The sequence below is a fragment of the Macrobrachium nipponense genome, chromosome 33, assembly GCF_015104395.2.
Source record: "Macrobrachium nipponense isolate FS-2020 chromosome 33, ASM1510439v2, whole genome shotgun sequence".
In the NCBI taxonomy this organism is placed as follows: Eukaryota; Metazoa; Arthropoda; class Malacostraca; order Decapoda; family Palaemonidae; genus Macrobrachium; species Macrobrachium nipponense.
Window position 1 is genome coordinate 25060730 of NC_087219.1, and position 24559 is coordinate 25085288.

The following is a 24559-nucleotide window of genomic DNA, read 5'->3' on the forward strand; positions in this document are numbered from 1 at the left end:
TTGGGGTTTACCCCTGAAACAGAGTGCTGTGCCTGCCTCTGCTCAAAGTTCTCTGAACCTTTGAACAGAAAGGTCTTCCATGGAGCCTACGCACCCCAGGAAGACTCGTCAGACTGGTTCAGGTACTCAACCAAAGTAATATGATGACTCTCCGCGGACTACATTCCGCTTGCGTTCATGCGAAAGCCAAGTACTGTCACCCTCTTCAGGACAGGCCCTCATCTCATCTGCACAATTGGAGGGTCTTTCCCTCCCTCTCCTACCCCCTCAACCTCTTGGGGGATATGGGAAGCGCGAGGTGGACAGGAGGGCCTGCAACTCGGATTCCCTATCTAGTAACAGCCCTACCCAGAGGACACACAAAACAGGCAAGATTCTTGGACCTACCCGTTCGTATGCCCAAGTGGTTTAACAAGGGGTGGGAGGTTCTACTGCGATTCTACCTACTGCATGGAGGTTTTCTGGAGAGGATGGCTGATCGGAAGGCCCTGAGGATCATCTTCCCCATGACACTGATTCTTTCAAGATTCACAGACCTTTTCAGAGATCGTGGTGTTGATTTGTCAATACTATGATCTCGGGGAAGGGGCAACGGAAGCGCCAATAGATCACTCCTCCAGCCTCAAAGGTTTTTGTGGATCCAAGAAGGAACCCAAGGCCCCTCTCTGTAGCCTTGCTGTGTGAGGGCATACATGATCAAGTGAACTCCCTTGTCTCTGGAGAAGAGCGTTTCCTTCAATCTAACTGCTCAGCCAAGCTACTTTACTCTCCTCTTCCTTGCCAGAAGTACTATGTGCCCTCAACTGAGCCACTGCTGACAAAACAGGTGGACCTGGATTTAGTTTGTCTAGCTCCGGGTCTTTCGTCGCAACACCTTGGAGCAGAGGACGTTGTACTCACGCAACAGGAAACAGCGACTGCTATGGCAGTCTTCCAGGCAGTCTCTTGGCTGGAATTATGGTCTCTGACCGTTTCTAAGATCGCGGCTTCAGGGGGTTGGATCAACCCTTTGAAGGACTCGACCTTCGGGAGACTATGGCAATCTTGGGGTAGGGCATTCTCTTACCTGCCCACCAGACAGCAAACCTGTGAGCCAACTTGGTATTGAAGAGGAAGGATACAGTCCTCTCTCGGATTTCCAAGCACGTAGGCCCAGACTGGGCTTTGACTCTTAGGAATGAACCGGTTCTGGGTTCCTCCTCCCTCTTCTTGAGAGAAGAGGTGAGTGCTGTGGTAGGCCAGCATCACGTTGATGACGATGACCATCTTGTCCACCAGGTGGTGACAAAGGCCTTTGGGCCTTCGCGTCACACTTCAGCCCGAACCTGGAGTCAGGCTAGCAGTTCCTCGGCCCCGAAGCAGTCCCAGGCTTTGAAGGGCACTTGAGGAATAACCCAATCTTTGTCTATCCATGCTAAGAAGACTTCTCAGTCTAGTCAGTTTCCCCCCACCCTTCCAGCCCAGGAGATAGGGAGCCAAGGGAAATGCTCGAGTCAGCATTCCCGTCCATGCTGCCTCCGGTTGGGGGATACCTGTCAAACCATTGGGCAACATGGCAGTGACACAGAGCCGAGATCTGGGTAGTGGATGTCATTCAGGAAGGATATCGGCCTCCCCTCACTGACTTCCTGGTGTGATTCCAGTCGAGTATTCTCTACTCGCCAAAGGACCTCTCCCTTAGGGGGGAGATCACAATAATGTTGGGAAAAAGTGCTGTGGAAGTTGTGATAGATCGTTCCCCAGAGTTTTACAGTCTAATCTTTCTGGTCAAGAAAGAATCGTGGGCTGGAGGCCAGTGATTGATCTCTCTTGAACCGATTTATTTGCCAGACTCTGTTCAAGATGAAAACAAGGTAGTTGGTGCTAGCTTCCATAAGAGAGGGCAACTTCATGCTTACATTGGATTTGAAGGAAGCATACTTCCAGATACCCATCCATCAATCCTCATTCAAGTATCTTCGCTTTGCCCTTGGGGAGGCGGTGTTCCAATTCAGAGTTCTGTGCTTCAGGCTCTCCCCCACCCACCAGGTGTTCATGCGAGTGTTCACTCTTGTGTCAGTTTGGGGCCATTTGCACGGGATACATCTAGTTGTGGTGGGATCACAAACTAAAAAACAAAAACTCTCAAAACACAAAAACTTATCAACTACCTGACACACTCAGGGTAAGGAGCTGCACTGCCCGCTGGATACGGCCATCATAACACAATAGACAAACAACCAAACAAGGACAACAACCACACAACAATTCAATAACTATACATCAAAAGACCACTGCACAAACAATCACTAACAACATCAAAAAACAATAATACAACAAGTCAATACACCACCTACAACACAAAGGAACCACAACAACTTCCAACAACAACACTCAACAACTCACAACTCCAACAACTCATCTACAACACAGCACAACACAGCCCGTAAGCACAACAAATTCAACAATACAGGCATAACAACCTTCAAACATACAATATCAACAATAATTAAAACAACTTCAAAAACACACAAAACAACTGACCATCAATAATATTCAAGACTGCTGCCAAAAAACTGACTCTCCACCACAGGCTCTGATCACAGATTGACTGATACAGCAACAGCACCAGCAGACAACCCAGAACTCACCAACAAGCAATTCAACCGCTAACCATCCATCCATCAATTACGCCCCCCCCCCCCTCTCTCTCTCTCTCTCTCTCTCTCGCTCTCTCTCTCTCCTCGCTCTCTCGTCTCTCCTCTCTCCTCCTCTCTCACGATCCTCCTTCTCTCTCTCTCTCTCTCTCTCTCTCTCTCTCTCTCTGTTTTTGGGAAACCAAAAACACACACACCAACTACACAATCTTAACAGTGATACCAACCACGAAACTCTTTCTCTCTCTCTCTCTCTCTCTCTCTCTCTCTCTCTCTCTCTCTCTCATACAAACCTCAGACGTCAAATGGAACAAACAGTTCATTCCTCCATATAGTGAGGTATCTCAATGATTGACTAGTCTTGGCAAAGTCTTGCCTGCAGTTACTCCAAGACAGGGATCGCCTTCTCAAGTTTTGCCGCGATCTAAGGATAGTAGCAAATCTTGAAAAATCCGATTTCGAGCCCAAGCAGAGGATAAAGTATCTGGGGATGCTGATAGACATGGCAGCAGTGTGAGTCTACCCTCTTGGACTCATGCATCAGCAAATTCAGAGAAATAGCACGGAAGTTCCTGTCAAGGCAGGAACGACCAGCATAATAATAATAATAATAATAATATTTTATTTCCAATTTACACTGGTTATTCTACAATGTGTATATATACATATAGGTAAAATAATGAGAGATCAGCATTAAAATAAATTCATAGTAAGTTAATACTAATGTAACAAACATTTTTCAACTTATTCTTAAAGGAATGTAGAGTGGCAGCGTCCTTGATATCTTGCGGTAGCTTATTCCACAGGGAAGGGCCCCTAGACGGGAGCTCCCTTGAGCCAATGTCTGTTGTCGCTCTTTTTACAACAAGATCACAACCCTGACGAGTATAAACACCAGTTACTGAGTTAACCATATTAAAATGATACAGCCATTCCGGTAAAATACCTCTTAAAACTTTAAAAACAAACACACAAACTTCGTAAATATACTCATCTTTTACCTTCAACCATTCCAGCTTTTTCAGAACAGGAGAAATATGATCGTACTTCCTAACATCGCCTACAGCTACTTTAGCAGCGAAATTACACATTTTTTGAATTTTGTCGAGATGGACATTATTAGTGCACCCCCGTACCTTAAAACAATAGTGGATGAGGCTCATTACTAGTGACTGAACAACGATCAGGCGCATGGAAGGTTCAAAATGATCTTTTATTCTGTTCAAATAAATAAGTATGCCCGTCGCCTTTTTGCATACCTCCTCAATATGAGAGTCAAAAGTCATAAAACGGTCAAAATAGACACCTAAGTTTTTCACAACTTTCATAGACAGTGGCAAGTCATTCTCAGTCACCTGTTGTTCTTGGAGAAGCTGGTCCCTCATGGATAGCTGCACCTTCGTTCTCTCCAGTAGAGAATGAAAGAATTCTGGTCTCCGGCATGGTATCTTCCATTATTTCCCAGGATCTTCCATTATATCCCATCTGTCCCTCACAGGGAGCAAGACACAGAACTTAGCCTAGTGGCTGGGCAACAGGAATCTAGTAATAGGAGTGTCATTCCACACTCCCCCTCCCAAGATGGTCACCTGGAAGAGCTGATAATTTCAGGTGTGTGCAGCCAAGAAGACAGGCACCTTCATGTCAACATCATGGGACTCAAGGCAACCTTCTTAGCCTTCCAGAGTTTCAGGATCAAGTGGTGGGACACTCAGTGTGTTGATGAGCGACAACACCATGGTAGTGGCATACCAGTTGACAATGCAGGTGCATGAGTAGGTAGGTGGTGGCCCACTCGGTGGAGCTGTCAGCCAGATACATTCCAGGCAAGAGGAATGTAGTGGCAGACATGTTCAGTCACCAGGGTCAAGTGATAGGGACAGAATGGTCCCTATACATGGACATTGTGGAAAGGCTTTTCAATCTTTGGGGGACCCAGTTGATCAATTTGTTTGCCACTCGGCAAAACAAGAAACTTCAGGTGTTCTGCTCCCTAGTACCAGAGCCATAGGCAGCAGCAGAAGACACCTTTCAACAACCATGGAACAACCTGGATGTTTATGCCTTCCCACCATTGTGTTTTCTTCACTCTGTGAGCAACAGAGTGAAGATCACCAAGAATTTCAGAATGACCCTGGTGGCTCCCAAGTGGCCACAGTCCCGTGGTACCTGTACTTACTGGTTCTCCTGGTCGAGGCACTGAGAGAGATTCCCCCTGCACAACCGTCTATGTCAGCCACACGCAGAATGGTTCCACCAGTCCATGAAGTCCCTAGTACTTCACAGCTGAAGACTATCCAGCATCTCTTGGGAAAAAAGAGGCTTATTCTCACTGCACAGCATCAGAGATGTCTGTATACTTAAGGAAATCCTTGGCTGCAGTCTACCAAGGCAAGTGGGCTGTTTTCTGTGGTTGGTGTTGTCGAAGGAGTATCTCAGAGCCACACTAGGCCTAGGCCTTTGCCTGAGAGATGTGGATATATCTTCTTCTTTGAGATATCATACTAACGAAAAGCTTCAAAAAATCTTGCCCTCCCAGGGAACTCAGGCCTCCTGCATAGGACATAACTCTTTTACTCAGGAGCCTAACTAGGGCACTGTATGAACTCTTTTGAGAGTCAATAAACAGGGATCTGACTCTCAGACAGTTTTCTTGCTAGCCCTGGCATCAGCAAAGACAGTAGAAGAACTACACAGGCTTTCCCTCAACGTTAAACACTCCAGGAGATGGGGATCTATTACGCTCGATTTTGTCCAGGATTTTGTAGCGAAGACTCAGAATCCATCAGTCCCTGACGCTAGATTCAAGTCCTTTATGATCCCCCTCCCTAGGAGATTTTGTTGATAATGACCCAGACAAGATGATGTGTCCTGTTAGAACACTGAGGTGCTATCTGAAGAAGACTCGAAATCTCAGACCTGATTGTCAACAACTCTTTTTTAGCACCAGCTCATCCAAGAAAGAAGTGTCCTAGAAACCATTTCTTTATGGCTTCGTGAGGTGATTAAACAGGTGTACACTGCTTCAAAAGGAGACACTGTGAGTAATAGCAGCACGAGAGCCCACGAAGTTAGGGGCATTGGCCCCTCTCTTTTCATTCAAGAAGACTACCGATTCAGTAGTCCCAAGTTCAACTCCCCGCTCTGCCAACGTGGAACCAGAGGAGTTTCTGGTGATTAGAAATTTATTTCTAGATATAATGTCGTTTGGATCCCACAACAAGCTGTAGGTCCTGTTGCTAGGTAACCAATTGGTTCCTAGCCACGTAAAAATGTCTAATTATTCGGGCCAGCCCTAAGAGAGTTGTTAATCAGCTCAGTGGTCTGGTTAAACTAAGATATACTTAACATTCAAGAAGAATCTGTCGGTCCCTCAGGTTCTGAAGGCCAGAGTGTGATCACACCAGACCACCTTCACGTCTTTCTACCTTTGGGATATTGCTCACAAGTCCTTGGACACATTTTCCTTGGGTCCTGTGGTGGCTGCTCAACAAGTTGTGTAACTTATCCAGCTCCTCCAAGAGGACAGGTAACATCTCACTTAACGTGCACAGTATGATTGAGAGTGTGTGGAGTGACTGGTCCTCCCCTTCTCTTTCCCTTAATTTGATCCTCCTCCCACGGGCAGAGGGCAAGTTAGCAGGACATCACAAGTTGGATTGGACTCAGATACAGGTGAGTTATACAACAGAGCTCCATTCTATAAATTCTTAGCCTTTATGGAAGCAAACCCTTACCTGTCTCTGTAACAAGGGGAAAGAGGGACAGACAATGTCTAACCCATTGCTTAGTATGGCCTACCATTGTCTCCGACAAGTAAGATTCTGTCTTCACTTTCTTCTCGAAAGGTGTTGCTTCTCACCCATCTATTCGAGAAAGTGCATAGAAATTTGATAATTGAATACTTAGTTCCTATACTTTGTTCGCTTTGTCAGAGGTGAGGCCTTCTTTCCTTGATCTTTCAAGCAGGAAGAAGACCTGGGTGTGGTGAACTACCAGTCAGTTCAGAGACTTATTTAGCTTCCTCCCTCCAAGAAGTAAGTCTTCCTATTGAAAGACTGAAAGGTTTGTATGTCGTGTAGGAACATATGGTAAATTTGGAATTAATTTGTATTTTTCCTAACTATGCACACCTGAGGTCTTTAGACTTAATGCCCACCTCATACCACTCCTCAAGCTAATATGATTGCCCAGGCTGAAAGTAAAGTGATGCTCTACCAACTGGGCAGGAGTACCTCCTACCCGGTACTTAGGTAGTTAACCACCATACACCTTGTTAAAAATTTTAACAGTTGGTTTCCAGCTTCACTGAATAGTAATTCCTATTTAAAGACCTCAGGTTTGTATGGTTAGGAAAAATACAAATTACTTTTAAAATTTGTCATTTTAAATCTTAAGGATAGAAATACTTAGTTCAATAAAGTTATGTATTCTTCTTAAACTGAATTATAATGATGCAATATCACAGGACTTGTATCTCTGGTCAGGCTGTGAACAGAATAAACTGTGAAAGAAATTAGAAGAGTGGCATAATTCTCCACGAGTAATGGCACACTTGAAGTGTCTGTTTATAAGTCATTAAGTCATCTAATCATGTCACAGCATAATCAGAAATTCACTTGCTTCACTCAGTTGCACTAGGCATCCATAAGGTTGAAGGTACGCAGTTGAAGATCATGGCTTGATTAACCATAAGAAAGTAAGCTATTTAAATTAGTCACTGAAGTCTGTACTCTGTCATTAGGAGACAGAATGAGAGATTCGTGGTTAAAGCTATTTTTAGCATGGCTAGACCTCTCATATGTTGTATCCCAAAGTTTAATGTTCATAAACCATTATGTTGATGAATTTCTCAATTCATGGTGTTTTTATTCGACCTATGCTTACGAGTATCGTGTTTCATGCTCCAGAGAATTGTAGTCTTGAAACTTTTGCTATCTCTTACGTACTAGTTTTTGTTTACTGACCCCTCCTCCTCCTCCTTCGTTTTGTGTAGGATTATGTGAAGGAGCAGTCATCGCAGAAACAAAGCACAGCTGGTGTGATTGACCTCTTAAAAACGCCAGTTTTGAGGATGAGGTTCATTCTCCTGAGTATTATGTGGTAAGATGGGATTTCTTGTGGCCAGTTCTCATAAACACTTGTCAGGTGTGTGTAATTGGTGTCTTATAATTTGGATACAGACACACACACACACACACATCCACACAGTCATATATTATACCCTAAAAAATAGGGAGACCTAAGAGAAAACCAGTATATGACCTATTGACTCTTTTACATAACTGCTGAATCAATAATTATAACTGTAATAATAAGCTATAAAAAGTTTCTTCAGTGACTTTCACGGAAGCTATTATCGTTCAAGTTTTGTCTTGCCTTAATAGGCCTGGGAATTCTTCACCTGTTACAATTGGTTACCCCCTTATATTTGTTTATGCCCATTCCCAGTATGGAACCAAACCATTGTAGCTGATTATACTGATTTGAAATATTTCAATAGTATGTAATGTATGTAACATTTTGTTTGTTTTCAATCTTGCTACAGGACCAAACTATCATAATAAACATTAATATTTAGGCTATTTTCAATTTTCTCAACTATATCTCTTGTTCCCCACTATTTCAATCCTTCACACTTCAGATATACTGTTCAGTTCATTCCTTTCACAAACTTACTGTTTTACTCCCACAGGATGACAATTATCCTCGCATACGACGGGCACATGAGAAACACAGAGAACATAGGCCTGAATGTCTTCATCTCCTTCACTGTGTTGGGAGCTGTGGAGCTCCCAGCAGATTTTTTGACAATCATAGGCATAGAGTGGATTGGGAGAAGACATACCACTGTCTGGACACTGGTTCTGAGCGGCGTAGCCTGTTTGCTCATTGCTGCAATGCCAGAAGGTTAGTGAATGTTATCATATTCGTCATTATTGTAATAGTATTGTGAATAAAGTCAATTTTTGTGACATGTTAATGATGAGCCTCCAGTGCAAATGCTGCTGTTTAGCTTCAAGAAAACTCAACATTGGCTTCTGCATTTCAGCTGCCACTATTGGCTGATAGGCCTACTCTGGCCAGGGTGACCAGATTTCGAAAATTGAAATAAGGGATGCCTAAATTGGAGAAGTAGTTGAACTACATATATATATAATATATATATATATATATATATATATATATATATATATATATGTATATAGATATATATTCATATATCCATAATATATATATATATAGATATATATACCGTACCTTTTCTGCCTCTAGAATTTTTTCCTGGAAAAAATGATCTTATTCCTAACACTGCTCCAAGTGAAGCTGCTTGTTTATTTGATTTGTGCTCCTGTTGATCCATGCTGTTGCACATCACTCCGTGCTAAAATTCTGATTTTAAGCTATTGCTTAAAATCAGTGTCATTTTGCCACTCTAGTTTAAAAGTACATTCTCGCTTCACTTTTTTGTTGCACTTTTTGGTCGGGCATGCAGTTTTATGTTTAAAAAATCAAATACCAAGACATTTGTTCGTTCTTACTCGGCCCACTGCACTGTTGCCAATTTCGGGCGGCCGCCTTTACCCCGTATTTTGCAAAATTTTGCTAGTATATTGTCATTTTTTTGTTAAAATATTGAAAATACGGGACAAAAGGCGTCCCGGGAAGGGTCGATACAGGACACAGGACAAATATCATAAATATGGGACAATCCCGTCAAATACGGGACGCCTGGTCACCCTGACTCTGGCTGTAAGGTATGTGTGTGTGTGTGTGTGTGTGTGCGTGAGTGACATTGCCTTAGCTTGATATGCATACTCTCACTGCTAAACAGACAAGTTTGAACACAATAACCAAAGTATTTAAAAAATCAGTCAGAAGTGGTAGACTGACATGGCTGTTTATATAGTCTTTTCCTTTCAGCCGAAACAACAGTCATATTTGCCCTAGCCATAGCCGGGAGGTTCCTCATCACGATGTCAATCAACGTCGGTCAGCAGTACATAGTTGAGGTTCTTCCAACCGTCGCCAGGAGTTCTGGAGCTGGTGCTATCCATACCGTGGGAAGTGCAGTTTCCTTCTTGTCTCCATACATTGTCTATTTGGTGAGTGAGGTTTGTCTGTGTAGTGAGATAGGCATCTTTTTCTTGTTTATCCTTTCCACTATTTTGAGAATACTGTGGGTCATTTTGGAGTTAACTAATTGCTTTAGATACTTTTCCCACTGGGTTGAACTACAAATATTTGCCAGGTGGAGAATGAAAGGGCTTAGGCCCTAAGAAATATTTAAATGATCTGGCATCTCATTGTACTTGAGTCTAACTCAGTCTTCCTTTCAGTCCAAGTTTGGCCACTTCCTTCCCTACATGATCATGGGCATTGTGACCATCATAGGGGGCAGCTTTTGTGCTCTCCTGCCGGAGACCATCAACGAAAAGCTGCCCGATTCACTCCAAGACGGAGAGACGTACTTCACCGGCCAGGGGTATTGCTACAATCCCTGTTCTGCCAGGTAAGAATATTTCGCAACATACCTATGTGGGATGGTCAGTAAGACTGTAGTACATCATGATGCTATGCTCTTGACTGATATGACATGATTGCATAGGGTTTTGTTCAAAATTAAGAAACTGGCAACCTAACATGCTCCATATTTTTCTCTTATTTCAGTCCATAAAGGCAATTATTTCATACAATTAAACTTATATGTTTCATAAGAGTGAAATCTGTCATATTATTTCAAAACTATAAGAAAATATCACATGTAGCCAAACTTTATAAAAAATGATGAAGCATTTTCAAAACTTTGTTCACTCTTCATTGATGCGTTTGACAAAAGTCATCATTAAACCTCAGTTCAGTTGTTGAAAAAATTGTCTTAAAATTTATATTGGTTCCAATGCAACCATAAGTTTTGAAATAGTCCTATTTGATTGTTTTTACACCTCAACGCTGAAAAAATTATAAATAAGCAAATAAGAAAGTATTACTGTAGCTAGAACGCATCCACCAATATCAACAGGTGGGAGGAGATTGTGTGACGTGACGCAGCCATTAGAGTGGCGGCAACATAGGCCTATGACTCTACAATGAGTAGGGACAATGAAATTATCTTAAAAACATTTATCTTATATATGTAAGAGGAATATTTGGATTTTCTTAAACACAAAATTGTTTATGTTTAATTGGTTAACAACTTCAAAAATTATGGCGACTGTTCGCTTATGTAATTATTCTTTTGTTACAGCCCAGAGTTTATTCCTAGCCCTAGGTTGTTGTATTTCTTTATTTACCATGAATATATTACACTTAGCATTCACATCTCTTTATTAACAGTTTCTGGCCAGAAAGCATATGAAGTTATCTGCACAATCTTACACTTCAAGTTACCTTATGAATGGATAAATTATTCTCCAAAAGTGAGCTGAGGGACTTTTAAGAAAATTGTTTTATGTATGTAACTTACCAAGTAATTACATCGCTCACAGTTTCACTCGCCGGCAGCTTAAAAATTTTGAAAGTCTCGGTAGCGCCAATGTTAGTGTAAGTTAAATAGATCCTGCCCATTTTCGGGGTAAGAGAGGAACAACTTCAGCAAGGAGTTAAATTTTACCTGCCGGCTCTTGACTGAAGTTCAGTTGTGAGCAGTCAGCTTAGATTTTGGATTTCGACACTTTGCCTTTGGGTAGTTTTTTAGTGAAGTATTGGTGGCAACAGCTGTGTTGTTTTTTGTCTGGTTCTCTCATAAAAAACATTTGTTTCTTTTTTTCGACTTTTCTCAATTTTGATATTTATTAAGCTGGATTGTGACTTAATTTCAAGCTATCTGACACTAGTGCTATTAGCGTACTGTAAAGCTGCAATACATACTAGATTTACTAAAGAAAAGTATGATTCTCACACTTTGTGTATAGATTGTAGGGGACAAGAGTGTTCAATTGACTGAACCTGTGGTGAATGTTCAGAGTGGGATGCATAAAAAGTGGAAGGTTTTGGGTTCCCATTTAGCAAAATTAGACAGGGATAGGAAACATAAGGCGGCCGCTAGAGCCGAGACTAAGACAGTAGATTGTAAGACTGTAAATAGTTCTGCTAAGTCTTTTGTTGATCATATTCGTAATGTTTCTACGCCTTCTCCCTCTGTGTCACCTGTTCCAAGTCCTTCAACTTTTCAACCTACTCCCTAACCCAGCTCCCCTGCTTCCAAACCTGATCCCCTTGCCAGCCTCGAATTGAATATTGTTCGTAGTTTCGATGCTAAAATGGTGTTATTGTGGATACAGTGACTCTATTAGCTATTTCAGTGCAAGCCCTTATGGACAAAGAAGGTAAAGAAAGTGCAAGTGAAATGGCAATGAAGTGTAACAGTTTCGAACATTATGCTTCAGCATTTCGACTGCTCCACAAGTTTTTACATGAGTCCTTGTTCTGCTTGCCAAGTGGTTACATCTGATGGGAATCAAAATTTCCCTCTTTTTAGACGACTGTCTCCTTCATTCACCCTTGGAGAAGAGGCGCATGGAGGACACTGTGAAGATGCTTCGACTAGCACGGAGCTAGGCATATTAATCAACTTCTAGAAGTGCCATGGTTTCATCTCAAACAATTCAATATTTGGGGATGTTGATAAATTCTCATAGTTCTCAGGTTTTTCCATCCCCCAAGAGGATTCAGTCAAACCTGAGAAAAGTCAATGAGTTTCTCGCCAGTCAACTTCTCAGAATTTAACATGGATGGATTAGTTTGTTCACCTAGGAAGGCTCCATATGAGAACTTCAGTTTTACCTACAGGTCAGCTGGGACAGGAAGACTCATCTGAACACTTTGTCTTTCCAGTGAAGCAAGAAAAAATGAGGATCTCCTCTGGTGGAATTCAGAAGTCAGACTTTCAGAAGGGAAGTCTCTGATGCCGTTGGAACCCCAACCTAGACTTTTATGCAGACTCATCCGACAGATGTAGGTTGGGAAGCACTCTTATTCAACCAGGAAGTATCCTGGCACATCAACCTCAAAGAGATGACAGCTATTCGACTGGGCCTACAACATTTTGCATTAGTAGTCCATGGTCAAGTTATGACCATATATTCCAACAATACGACAGCCTTGACTTATATAAAGAAACAAGGAGGGATGCATTCATTCTCCCTTTATGAAGGGGCAAGAACTCTACTTTTATGGTCAACCAAATCAAGTTGGTAACTTGCTTTATCCAGGGCAAACTCAACATCCTAGCAGACGGATTGAGCTGTTGCAGGCAGGTGCTCCCCACAGAGTGGACTCTTCATCCAGCGGGGTGCGAGAATCTATGGAAATTGTGAGTGAGACCGAGTATAGATCTGTTTGCGACATCAAAGAATTATCGCCTTCCAATTCTATTTCACCAGTCCCAGACCCTCTTGTATGGGCGATGGACACCATGTTGCAGGACTGGTCAAACAAAGATCTCTTTGCCTTTTCACCGTTCTGCATGATACAGTAGGTGCTCAAGAAGTTCTGGAATCACATGAATGTCACAATGACCCTAGTGGCTCCATTCTGGCCACAACAAGAATGGTTTCCAGATCCCCTCTTATTGCTGCCAGAGTTTCTGGGGGTATTACCACAGAGAACAAGTCTGCTCAGACAGCCCCACTTCAACCGATTCTGTCAAGGATTGTCCACTTTGGCCCTGACAGGATTCAGACTGTCAGGAAACTCCTCAGACAGAAGGGGTTTTCAAGAATAGCTTCATAAGCAATTGCAAAGTGTAGGTGCTCCTCTTCTGACAAGGTCTATCAAGCCAAGTGGACTATCTTTAGTGCCTGGTATAGAAGACATGACATCTTCTGAGAAGTCTTTTAGCGGACATTGCGGACTGTCTTCTATATTTAAGAATGGCTAGGGGCCTTTCCTCCTCCACGATTAAAGGATACGGGGCAATGTTGAGTTCAGTGTTTCAACAGAGGTTTGGACCTTTCAGCTAATCAAGATCTGTCAGACCTCATCATATCATTTGATACCTCCAAATCCAAGGGGTCAGAGACGGTCTCTTGGAATTTGGATGTTGTGCTGAAATGGCTCTCGGGACCCTGGTTAGAACCCCTTTATTCTGCTTTGCTAAGGGACCTTACCAGGTGTAGGTGATGTTTGAGTAGTTTTTTCTGGTCGTTTGGTGTCAGTTCTATAGGCAGGGGCAACTGACTACTTGTATGCTTTATTAGTCACTGGTTCCATCCCTTGCTGCAAAGGCCCACTGTTGTAGAGGTGGGTTCATTCCTTGCTTCAAAGGCCCACTGTTGTAGAGGTGGGTTCATCCCTTGCTTCAAAGGCCCACTGTTGTAGAGGTGGGTTCATCCCTTGCTTCAAAGGCCCACTGTTGTAGAGGTGGGTTCATCCCTTGCTTCAAAGGCCCACTGTTGTAGAGATGGGTTCATCCCTTGCTTCAAAGGCCCACTGTTGTAGAGGTGGGTTCATCCCTTGCTTCAAAGGCCCACTGTTGTAGAGGTGCATCTGGCCAATTAGCCAGATGAACGCCGACCGGAGGCAGCTCTCTTATCAGGTAAGGAGCAACGAGCAGTGTACCAATGTTATTAACGTCTATTCTCTAACTCATTATCGTAAAGTTTTGGGGTAGAAATGTCCACATATCCCACCTCCATGTCAATTTGGGATTCAGCAATGTAATTACTTGGTACGTTACATATATAAAAATGCCATTTCTATGATAAAATAAAGTTTCATATATACTTGCCAAGTAATTACGAATCAAAGGCCGCCCTCCCTCTCCTCATAAGGGAAAAGGGCGAAAACAATTGAACTTGCTGAAGTTGTTCCTCTTTACCCTGGAAGTGGGTGGGTCTAACCGACACTGGTGCTACCGCTATTTGCAAAATTTTTAAACTGCGGGAGAGTGAAATAATTGTGAGCAATGTAATTACTCGGTAAGTATATATAAGACTATTTTGTCATAAAAATGTCATTTTTTAGCCAGTTAAAAACAAGTGCTTCATAGGCTTTGGTATTGATACTAATAGATATTACGGTTAAATATCCATCTTTTCCATATAATTTATGTCAGCGTCATCTTTTATTCTCCAAGTTGTTTAAGATTATGCCAACACAGGCTCTTGCTCATAGAGCAGTCGGTAGTGTTATTTTCCAAAGAACAGGTAATTCGTACAAATAAATTCTTTAGTAAAAGAAATTAAATCTCAGAAGGCTTAGATTATTTTTTTAGGCCTATAAACCATTTTGCAACACAGACGGCTTGAACGAAGTATAGAACTTCAACATTAAAAAAAACTTAGTGTAATTCATATTCCAATTCATATTCCAATTTTGAAAATTTTTTTATGACTCTTAAGCTTAATAGGTCTTGTTATAATGTTGCAGGGGTAGTTACGTTGACCAGCCGGAGGAGCATGATAAGAACGCTGTCATTGACGGCACCGCTAACCTTATCACACTGCTTTGAGCGGGAAAAAAAAAGTTCAAATCACAGATTACGAATTATGCCAATGAAATAATAGGGATCCTATTTACATATATAACCATAGGAAAAATAGTGCCATCTGTGAATTCGCAAACTTGTCGACATTTATGGCACTGGAAATAAGAAAAAAAAAAGTTTAACACTACTTGGCAACGTTACGTTGAGTCGGAGATTTTGGACGATACAGAGAGGATCATGTCGCCTCAGATTTGGGCATGATGGTACAATTGTAGATTGATAATGCCATACATTCTGTTAGTAAGGCTTTATCAATAGCACCTGACAACTTATGCAGTCAGTACTTATTCCTGTGTCATGCTTTAGTTAGCAGTACGAATTTAACACACCAGCTTTACACACATATACTAAATAAGTGATAGGTACGAAATTAAACGAGATTGCCACGAACATTTGTATAATGACTCGCTTCCCCACAGGCATCACTACGAGGAAGATTACAAGTACGTACTTCTTGATTTTTTGTCTGATGAATTCTGAGCTTCCCCAGGACTGTAATTCTATTTAGTAATGAATATAATCATATTTTATTTTAATCGAATGACTAATTACATTATTTGTCCGACAGTTCTTAGTTATGAATTGATGAATATATATTTTTTATTTATTTATTTATTTAGTTATTTATTTATCCTTTTCGTTATTCATATTCCTGAAGTTTATACCAAGAATATGATTCTCAGAGAAAATATATCAGGTCATATTTTTAAGGATATGAAATAATGAATTCGCCCTCTATTAGACACTTCAAATGACTGATTACGTTCATTTATATGTAATCTTCATGCCTTTGTCTGACCATCTATGCGGTTACGAATTTATCATTTCTACTTATTTATCTATCCAGTTCTGCCATTTTTATGATTCACTATTCGTGTCACTGAACCAAAAATCTTTTGGGATACAGGTTTTTGAGAATCCACAAATCCTATTATGTGTCTGGCTAATCCTCCCTAAATCTCCTGGCTTATTATTTACTATCTCTGCTGGCTCTGAGACGACTGTGTGACACTGCATATCTATGTTGACTCTGCGACGACTGTATGATGCTGCCTATCTCTGTTGGCTCTGAGACTACTTTATGATACTGCGTCTCTCTGTTGGCTCTGAGACTACTTTATCACACTGCCTATCTCTGCTGGCTTTGAGACTACTTTATGACACTGCCTATCTTTGCTGGCCCTAAGACTACTTTATGACACTGCTTATCTCTTCTAGATCTGAGACTACTGAGTGACACTGCTTATTTCTTCTAGCTCTGAGACTACTGTGTGACACTGTCTGTCTGTTCTGGCTTCTATGTTGGCTCTGAGACGACTGTGTAACACTGCCTGTCTTTGTTGGCTTTGAGATTGCTGTGTGACACTGCCTGTCTCTGTTGGCTGAGACTGTGTGACACTGCCTATCTCAGTTGGCTCTGAGACTACTGTATGACACTGCCTATCTCTATTTTCTCGGAGACTACTTTATGACACTGCCTATCTCTGCTGGCTCTGAGACGACTGTGTAACACTGCTTATCTCTTCTGGCTCTGAGACAACCTTGTGACACTGTCTATATCTTTTGGCTCTAAGATGACTGTGACACTGCCTGTCTTTGTTGGTGCTGACACTGCTATGTGACACTTCCTCTTGCATTAGACCCTACCTTTTCAAGGTCTTGTTATATCTAAATCTTGTCGTTGTAGGGTTTCGTTATCCAGTGATTTTAGATGATCCTGCGGTTAGTATTTCCATCATCCTTCTTATTGAAGGATCTGTCTGTTAGTCGTCGTTGTAACTTCCATCGAAAGTACCTTCCTGTACTTCTCTGTAAACATGACCTGTTATCCTATACGCCTCTTTAGGTCTATGGGTGGTGCAGGTATGCTTATTCCCTGCAATGTTACTAGAAGGTATCCAACCTTTTTCCACAGGTTATGTGGTATCCTATCTTTCTTCAGATGCAGTACAAGGTATCCTATCTTTCTCCAAATGTACTTTACAGTATCGTATCTTTTTTCAGACTCGTGTAGTATCCTGTCTTCCATCTCGGGTGCTACTTAGTATCCTATCTTTTTCCACAGGCCATATGGTATCCTATCTTTCTCCAAATGTACTTTACAGTATCGTATCTTTTTTTCAGACTCATGTAGTATCCTGTCTTCCATCTCGGGTGCTACTTAGTATCCAATCTTTTTCCACAGGCCATATGGTATCCTAGCTTTCTTCAGATGCAATAGAAGGACTCCTATTTTTTTCCATATGCAATATTTCCCATCTTCCAACAAATGTACTACGATGTATGCTATCTTCTTCCAAATGCAATGCATTGTATCCTATCTTATTTCCCCACTCTTATGGTATCCTATCTTCCTCCACACATGCAAAATAGGATTCTGTCCTCTTCCATACATGCTATATACCTTGTATGTTAGAGCCATTACAATTTTCTAACACTATGTTTTACGTCAGTAAGTCCAAAATGAATGCGTCTCTAACTTGACTTCTCTGGATAAAGAAAAAAAAATAGATAAAAATCGGAGAATAGTTAAGAGATTAGTAAATTCATTCTTGCTCTCTGCTGCTGCTACTGACGTGTATCAGTTTAATTTTATATTTTATATCGGTTTAATTTTATCTCTCTCTCTCTCTCTCTCTCTCTCTCTCTCTCTCTCTCTCTCTCTCTCTCTCTCTCTCTCTCTCTCTCTCTTTCTCTCTCTCTCTCTCTCTCTCTACAGACTGATTTCCGTTTGAGCCCTCTTGGGTAATACGAGTCTTTGTTTTTAAGAAATAAAGAGATGAGATAGTCATAATTATCTTGAATCCATTTTTCTGATTACTAAATGATATTTCGGATCACATTCAAATAGTGTGATTTTGGAATGGAATTGTTAGGCTGGGACCTATGAGGTCTTCGTCGCTGAAATGGAAATTGAGAGTGAAAAGGTTTGAAAGGTGTAACAGGAGGAAAACCCGACAGTTGCACTGTGAAACCGTTTTTAGCAGAGGTTGTAAAGAAAGATGGAAGAAAGAGAATGTGATCGGAGGTACAGTCAAAGGAACGAAAGGGGTTGCAGCTGTTGGCCGAAGGGACGCTGCAGTGAACCATAAGTAATGCCTACAGTGCACCGCGTGAGGTGCACTGACGGCAGTACCCCGCTACGGGGCCTAATTGTTCGATTTTTAGAGCATCGGTCTAAGGTCACCTCACTTCCCGGAAGGTTACGCAAGAGTGGATTAGACCCAATTTTAATACGTTGTCTTTTTGCCCTTTTCTAAGATGTCTTCATCAAGGTAAGGTGGAATGTTGAACAGTAGGTCAGTGTAGGTCATGGTAGGTCGCTCTTCCCGTTTTTGTGGTAATTTTCTCCTTTTTACAGGTCGAGTGTTTGCAAATAGTCATTGTTTGTAAATAGCGTATCTTGTAATTTTTTGCTATTTATTTTTATTTAGGGAAGATTTATAGTGGAAAAATATATTTTTTTCGTGTCTTCTGTTAGCCCAGAAATATTTTGAAATGGCCAATGAAGAGTTTAGTTTTATTTTTTTATGAACATGGTTTTACTCTCTTTATTTTGACAGTAAAAATTAGTTAATTCCTCCTTTCACTCTGATATATATATATATATATATATATATATATATATATATATATATATATATATATATATATATATATATATATATATATATATATATATATATATATATATATATAATTACTCCTGCATGCAGCTGTCACAGTTCTGGCCCATTCATTTAAAATACATTCAGATTTACAAAAGAGATTACTCAAATACTTTTTCCTTCAAGTTTACCAGATACTAACGTTAATAATATAACTTGGTGTGATTTACTTCCATACCAAAATTTTCTTTCCTACAAGTGCCAAAATTGTTCATAAAGAAAATAACAAGTTGTCAAAAATATTTACCTGCCCTCCCAGTTTTTCTCTCTTAGAATTTGTTCACAGTTTCAGTAATTATTAACTATATGAATATTTTTTTCCACGCGTCAGAATATCGGAAGACAATTCTGCTGGTGAGAAATTATTTCCTTTTCATGTGATTCATGATTCAAAGTACTTTTTCCTTTGTACACATTCAAGTATAAGTATGATTCATTATTCAAACTACTTTTTTCCTCATACACATTAAGTATAAGTATGATTCAAACTACTTTGTGTCTTTGTACACATTCAAGTATAAGTATGATTCATGATTCAAAGTACTTTATTCTTCGTACATATTCAAGTATAAGTAGGATTCATGATTCAAACTACTTCTTTCGTTGTACACATTCAAGTTCAAGTACTATGTTCATGATTCAAACTACTCCACTCATTGTCTATATTCAAGTTTAAGTATGATTTAAGATTCAAAATACTTTTTCATGTACACATTCAAGTTTAAGTATGATTCCTGATTCACACTAATTTTGTATTTATACATTCAAGTATGATTCATGCTTCAAACTACTCAACGCTTTGTGTACATTTAAGTATAAGTATGATTCATCATTCAAACTGTATTTTTATATACTTTCAAGTACGATTCATGATTCAAACTGTATTTTTGTATACTTTCAAGTATGATTCATAATTCATACTATTGTATATTTATACATTTTCAAGCATGATTCGTGATTCACACTATTGTATTTTATATATACTTTCAAGTATGGTTCATGATTCAAACTACTGTATTATTTGCCTACTATGAAGTATGATTCGCGATTCAAAAAACTTATTTCTTCGTTTGTCATAAGATATAAGTACGATTCAAGATTCATGACCCTATTGCTTCTTATATGTATAATTCATGGTAAGATTCAAGACTAGTGACCCCTTATTCTTTATTTGCTATGAATATAAGTATGCTTCGTAATTCAAATTCCCTTATTTCATACTTGATTTTATACGTAGTGTGATTCACGGCTAAAGACGCCTTATTCATTATTTCCTAAGAAAAATAGTAATGAATCATGCTTCAAGAACCGTTATTCTTCACTTGCCTTTTAAATAAAAATAGGATTAATACCATTTGTGTTTATCAGTTACATAATATGAAACTTATATACCAACTCTTTTTACATCTGGTCTAAATAACATTTTAAGAATGTCATTAATTGTGCTGTATTAACGTAAATTATCTTCTTTTCCTTTAGTAAGCTCACACTTGCTAACAAATGGGGTAAGTAAATCATTCTGTAGTACATCAGTAACCTCCACCACCTCTCTCTCTCTCTCTCTCTCTCTCTCTCTCTCTCTCTCTCTCTCTCTCTCTCTCTCTCTCTCTCTCTCAAATCAATGTTATTTGAAGCGTATCAGCGGTGCATGTCTAGAAAGGAGCTTTACAGCCTCTCGTAAATGATTAAGGGGTAAATCAATAGCCTTGACGTCATACCTCACTGTGACATCACACTGACCGATACTAAAAGTCTCTCGCCATTTCTCGGCAGATGTAAATGCGCTTAGAACATGGTACTACATCCTTCTTTTAAGTCCTACATGATTAAGATGAATACGAGAGGTAGAAAATAGTAATGGGTATGCAGAGAATCAGACTTTAAATAAGTTCATAAATCCCCTGACACTCCTGACTCTCGCAGGAAAACAGCGAAGGTGACGCCCGCGAAGACGACGACAGAAGCGACACCGAGAGCGTCAGTCTCATGATGCAAGATCTGTTGCTGTACACCCCAGAGGACGAGTCGAGGTACTACAGGGTGCAACACGCTTGAAGCCCCCACCCACTCCTGCGGCTGTTTTCCTACACACTGACGAGAGAAGAGATGCGTACAAGACAGTATTGTGCGACCTGCAAAGGAGGACGAAGTATGTCATCACAAGGGCCCGTTCTCTGCCAACTTTTGGCGTCTTGCTGCCAAATGTTTTTAATCTGCTGACTTCTTCTTCTTCTTCTTCTTCTTCTTCTTCTTCCCCTGTTGTGAAATCGGGTTTTTGCCTGTCTGATGGTAGCTTAGACGCTAGAGCACTCAAATATTCAGTCAATTCGCATGTTTGTTTAGATGATGTGCTAACATGGCCAAATCAATTTTGCTACCACCAGTATTAAAAAAATTTGGAAGCAAGAAGTCAAAGGATGGTGGGGAATGTGTCCGAGTGACATCTTTCGAAGGGTGCTTGATCTAGATGTTAATTCTGTAGTATTTCTTTCAACAAGACGATTAGTAAATCACGTACAACCATGTGTATACGTATCTAGTTGTATCTGCCTCTTTGGACTTGGTCTGAATGTAGGCGCGCGGGTATATATACAGTCATCTCAAGGAATGATTCGTATAAGTGTCACGTAACCATAATTTCTTGTAATTTTTAGTAGTGCATGACCATGGTTAAGTAACATCACTTTAATGCACACTGGTAAGTAAAGATTTGGATCAGAATCTTGAGATATATTGCCTGTTTTGGTGGAAAGTTGCTAAAAGTGGCCACAAAAAAAAGTGCCATTTCTCCTGCACTTCGGTAAAAGCCACGTCAGAATTTAAGCCTATGCTCTATATAATATAATATGTGTAATCATGATTGAAGTTTAATTATATTTGTATTCTTTAAGATGATACATATGTAACCTTCCCCTTTGAAGTGAGGATCAGATTGCGAGGATACATAATGGTCCGTAGATGGGATTAGTCAGATACGTTGATAAGTTTGTGAAGCATCCTTTTGTAAGAGGAGCCATAATGCGTAAGTCCTGTTCATCTTGAAATCCATAATGCAGCAAACCCAATTTGGACTCTGGTCCATGTATGCTGTTAAACAAGTGGCTATATATGGTGAAGGCTCAGTCTGATTGCACATTTTTTGTTCAAAAGTCCCGTTTTTTATTAACAGTGGGTACGTCCTTCTTCTGTCATTTTCTCTCCGTCGAACCCTTGGTTTGACCCAGCCAACTTTTCAGAGAAAAATTGTTTATAAATGTCCGGTTGAAAGGCTGGAATCCAGGAGCAACCCATAAATGAAAAATTGATCTGGTTTGGAATTGGATGCAGTCTACTCTGATAATTGAGGGGGACACTTTAGGACAGCACCTGGGCGCATTTCTTATGTATGTTGTCAAACAAACTGCAGATTGATTTCAGTGATGTGTCCAAGATTTAGGTCTTAAGAGGACACTGCTTTCTGACTGCAGGCTACTTAACGATGAGCGATGGGCCTTGAATCAGGTCTGTTTACGTATTTCCCATTTGGGTCGTGACAAGTTTTGTTTAGCTTCCAGAATGAACGTAATATAACTGTGAAGGAATCAGGAAGATATAAGGGATTTCCCTTAGTTACTAAAAGCATTTGAACGAATGGCTCAGAAAGTCATAATTAACAGGCCTCCGTCGATTATTCCTTTCGTGTATTCACTCTTTCTTTGGGTACTCATTGATTCCAACCACTCACACGTCCATCCACTTAACTCATACATTCGCCATCCATCCCTTCATCCACTTTAACTCGCCACTCCCTCCGTCTGTACGGTGCCAGAAGCATAATAATGATTGTTGAGATTTTACTCTGTCCAAATCCTTGTTGTTGTTGTTGTTGTTGTTGATGATGTTCTTATATTTTTGGAGAGAATTGAAGGGCTGATAAGGGTTTTTTTATAGAAAAATTTGGGCCATAAGGCTTTTTTTTGGAGAGAATGAGGGCTGGAATTTTTTTTAGTTAATAGGAAAATAGGACTTTTTTGGATAAGGCTGGAGAAAAGGGAATTTTTTTGGCTGATAAGGGTTTTTTTTTTTATAGAAAATTAATAGGCTTTTTTTGGAGCTGAGATGAAAAGGGCTGATAGTATTTAAGATAATTTTTTTTTTTGCTGATAAGGCTTTTTTTTGGAGAGAATTGAAGGGCTGATAAGGGTTTTTTATAAAAGGGATAATTTTTTTTAGCTGTAAGGCTTTTTTTTGGAGAGAATTGAAGGGCTATAAGATTTAAGGGTTTGGGATAAGGCTGGAGAAGGGATGGGGAAGGCTTTTTTTTTTTGGATTAATGTAATTTTTTTTTAGGGATTAAGTTTTTTTGATTAAGGGTCTGAGAGATTGAAGGGCTGATAAGGGTTTTTTTTATAAGAAAAATTTGGGAAGGCTTTTTTTAGCTGGAGAAAAAGGGTGGAGCTATAAGTTTTTTTGTTAATAGGATAAAGTTTGGGATAAGTTTTTTTTTCTGGGAGAAAAGAAATTTTTTTGGAGCGAAATTTTTTTTTTTTAGTTTTTTAATTAGGATTGAAGGGCTGATAAGGGTTTTTTTATAGAAAATTTAAGGGTTGATACTTTTTTTTTTGATAAGGGGCTTTTTTTGTGGGGGGAGAGAATTGAAGGGCTGATAAGGTTTTTTTTTCTTTAAGTTTATAACTTTTTTTTAAGGGTTGATAAAGGCTTTTTTTTGGAGAGAATTGAAGGGCTTTTTTTTGATAAGGGTATTTAATTTTTTTTATTTTTTTTTAATCAAATTTAAGGGTTGATAAGGCTTTTTTTGGGAGGAGAATTGAAGGGCTGATAAGGGTTTTTTTTATAGAAAATTTAAGGGCTGATAAGGCTTTTTTTTTGGAGAGAATTGAAGGGCTGATAAGGGTTTTTTGTTTTTTTTTATTTAAGGAAAAATTTAAGGTTTTTTTGGCTGAATTAAGGGCTTTTTTTTGAGGGAGAAAATTTGGGAAGGGCCTTTTTTTTGGATAATTTGGTTTTTTTTATTGAAAATTGTTTTTTTAAGGAAAACTGATAAGGCTTTTTTTTGGAGAGAATTGAAGGGCTGATAAGGGTTTTTTTTTATAGAAAATTTAAGGGTTGATAAGGCTTTTTTTGGAGAGAATTGAAGGGCTGATAAGGTTTTTTTTATAGAAAATTTAAGGGCTGATAAGGCTTTTTTTTGGGAGAGAATTGAAGGGCTGATAAGGTTTTTTTTATAGAAAAATTTTTTTTTATAAGGGCTTTTTTGGATTTAAGGGCTGATAAGGGCTTTTTTGCGGAGGGAATTGAATAAAGGGTTTTTTATCGAAAATTTAAGGGCTTGCTTAGGGCTTTTTTTTGAGAGAATTGAAGGGTGATAGATAGAAAATTTAAGGGCTGATAAGGCTTTTTTTGGAGAGAGTGAGAGCTGCTAAGGCTGAGAAGATTAAGAGTTTTTTTTTGAAAGCTTTTTTTGATCAGTTTTTTTTATTTGAGAAACTTGAAGAGCTGATAAGTTTTTGTTTTTATGAGAATTTTTTTTTTTTTGAGAGAGAGAATTTAAGGGCTGATCAGGCTTTTTTTTTGAGAGAATTGAAGGGCTGAGTAATTTTTTGTTTTTTTGAGAATTGAAGGTCTGAAAAGGTTTATTTGGAGGGAACTGAAGGGCTGGTAAGTTTTTTTGTTTTTTTTTTGAGAGAGAATAAAGGGCTGATAAGATGTTTTTGAGAGAATTGAGGGACAGATAAAGTTTTTAGACACCTGAAGGGGTTGTTCCA

General features: G+C 39.7%; 1 protein-coding gene across 2 annotated transcripts in view; it reads left to right on the plus strand.

Annotated features, from left to right (window-relative positions):
* Positions 1-23985, plus strand: part of LOC135203028 (organic cation transporter protein-like) — a 76367-nt gene extending 52382 nt beyond the window's left edge. The window contains exons 8-15 of one of the 2 annotated variants that reach the window (XM_064232600.1): positions 7633-7739; positions 8332-8546; positions 9561-9742; positions 9977-10149; positions 15546-19148; positions 20274-20299; positions 20718-22712; positions 23942-23985. In XM_064232600.1, coding sequence (XP_064088670.1) covers positions 7633-7739; positions 8332-8546; positions 9561-9742; positions 9977-10149; positions 15546-15606 — 738 coding nt within the window. In that variant the 3' untranslated portion in view covers positions 15607-19148; positions 20274-20299; positions 20718-22712; positions 23942-23985. The remainder of the gene's footprint in view (positions 1-7632; positions 7740-8331; positions 8547-9560; positions 9743-9976; positions 10150-15545; positions 19149-20273; positions 20300-20717; positions 22713-23941) is intronic. The other variant, XM_064232599.1, reaches the window with a different exon arrangement.
* Positions 23986-24559: the final 574 nt, after the last annotated feature.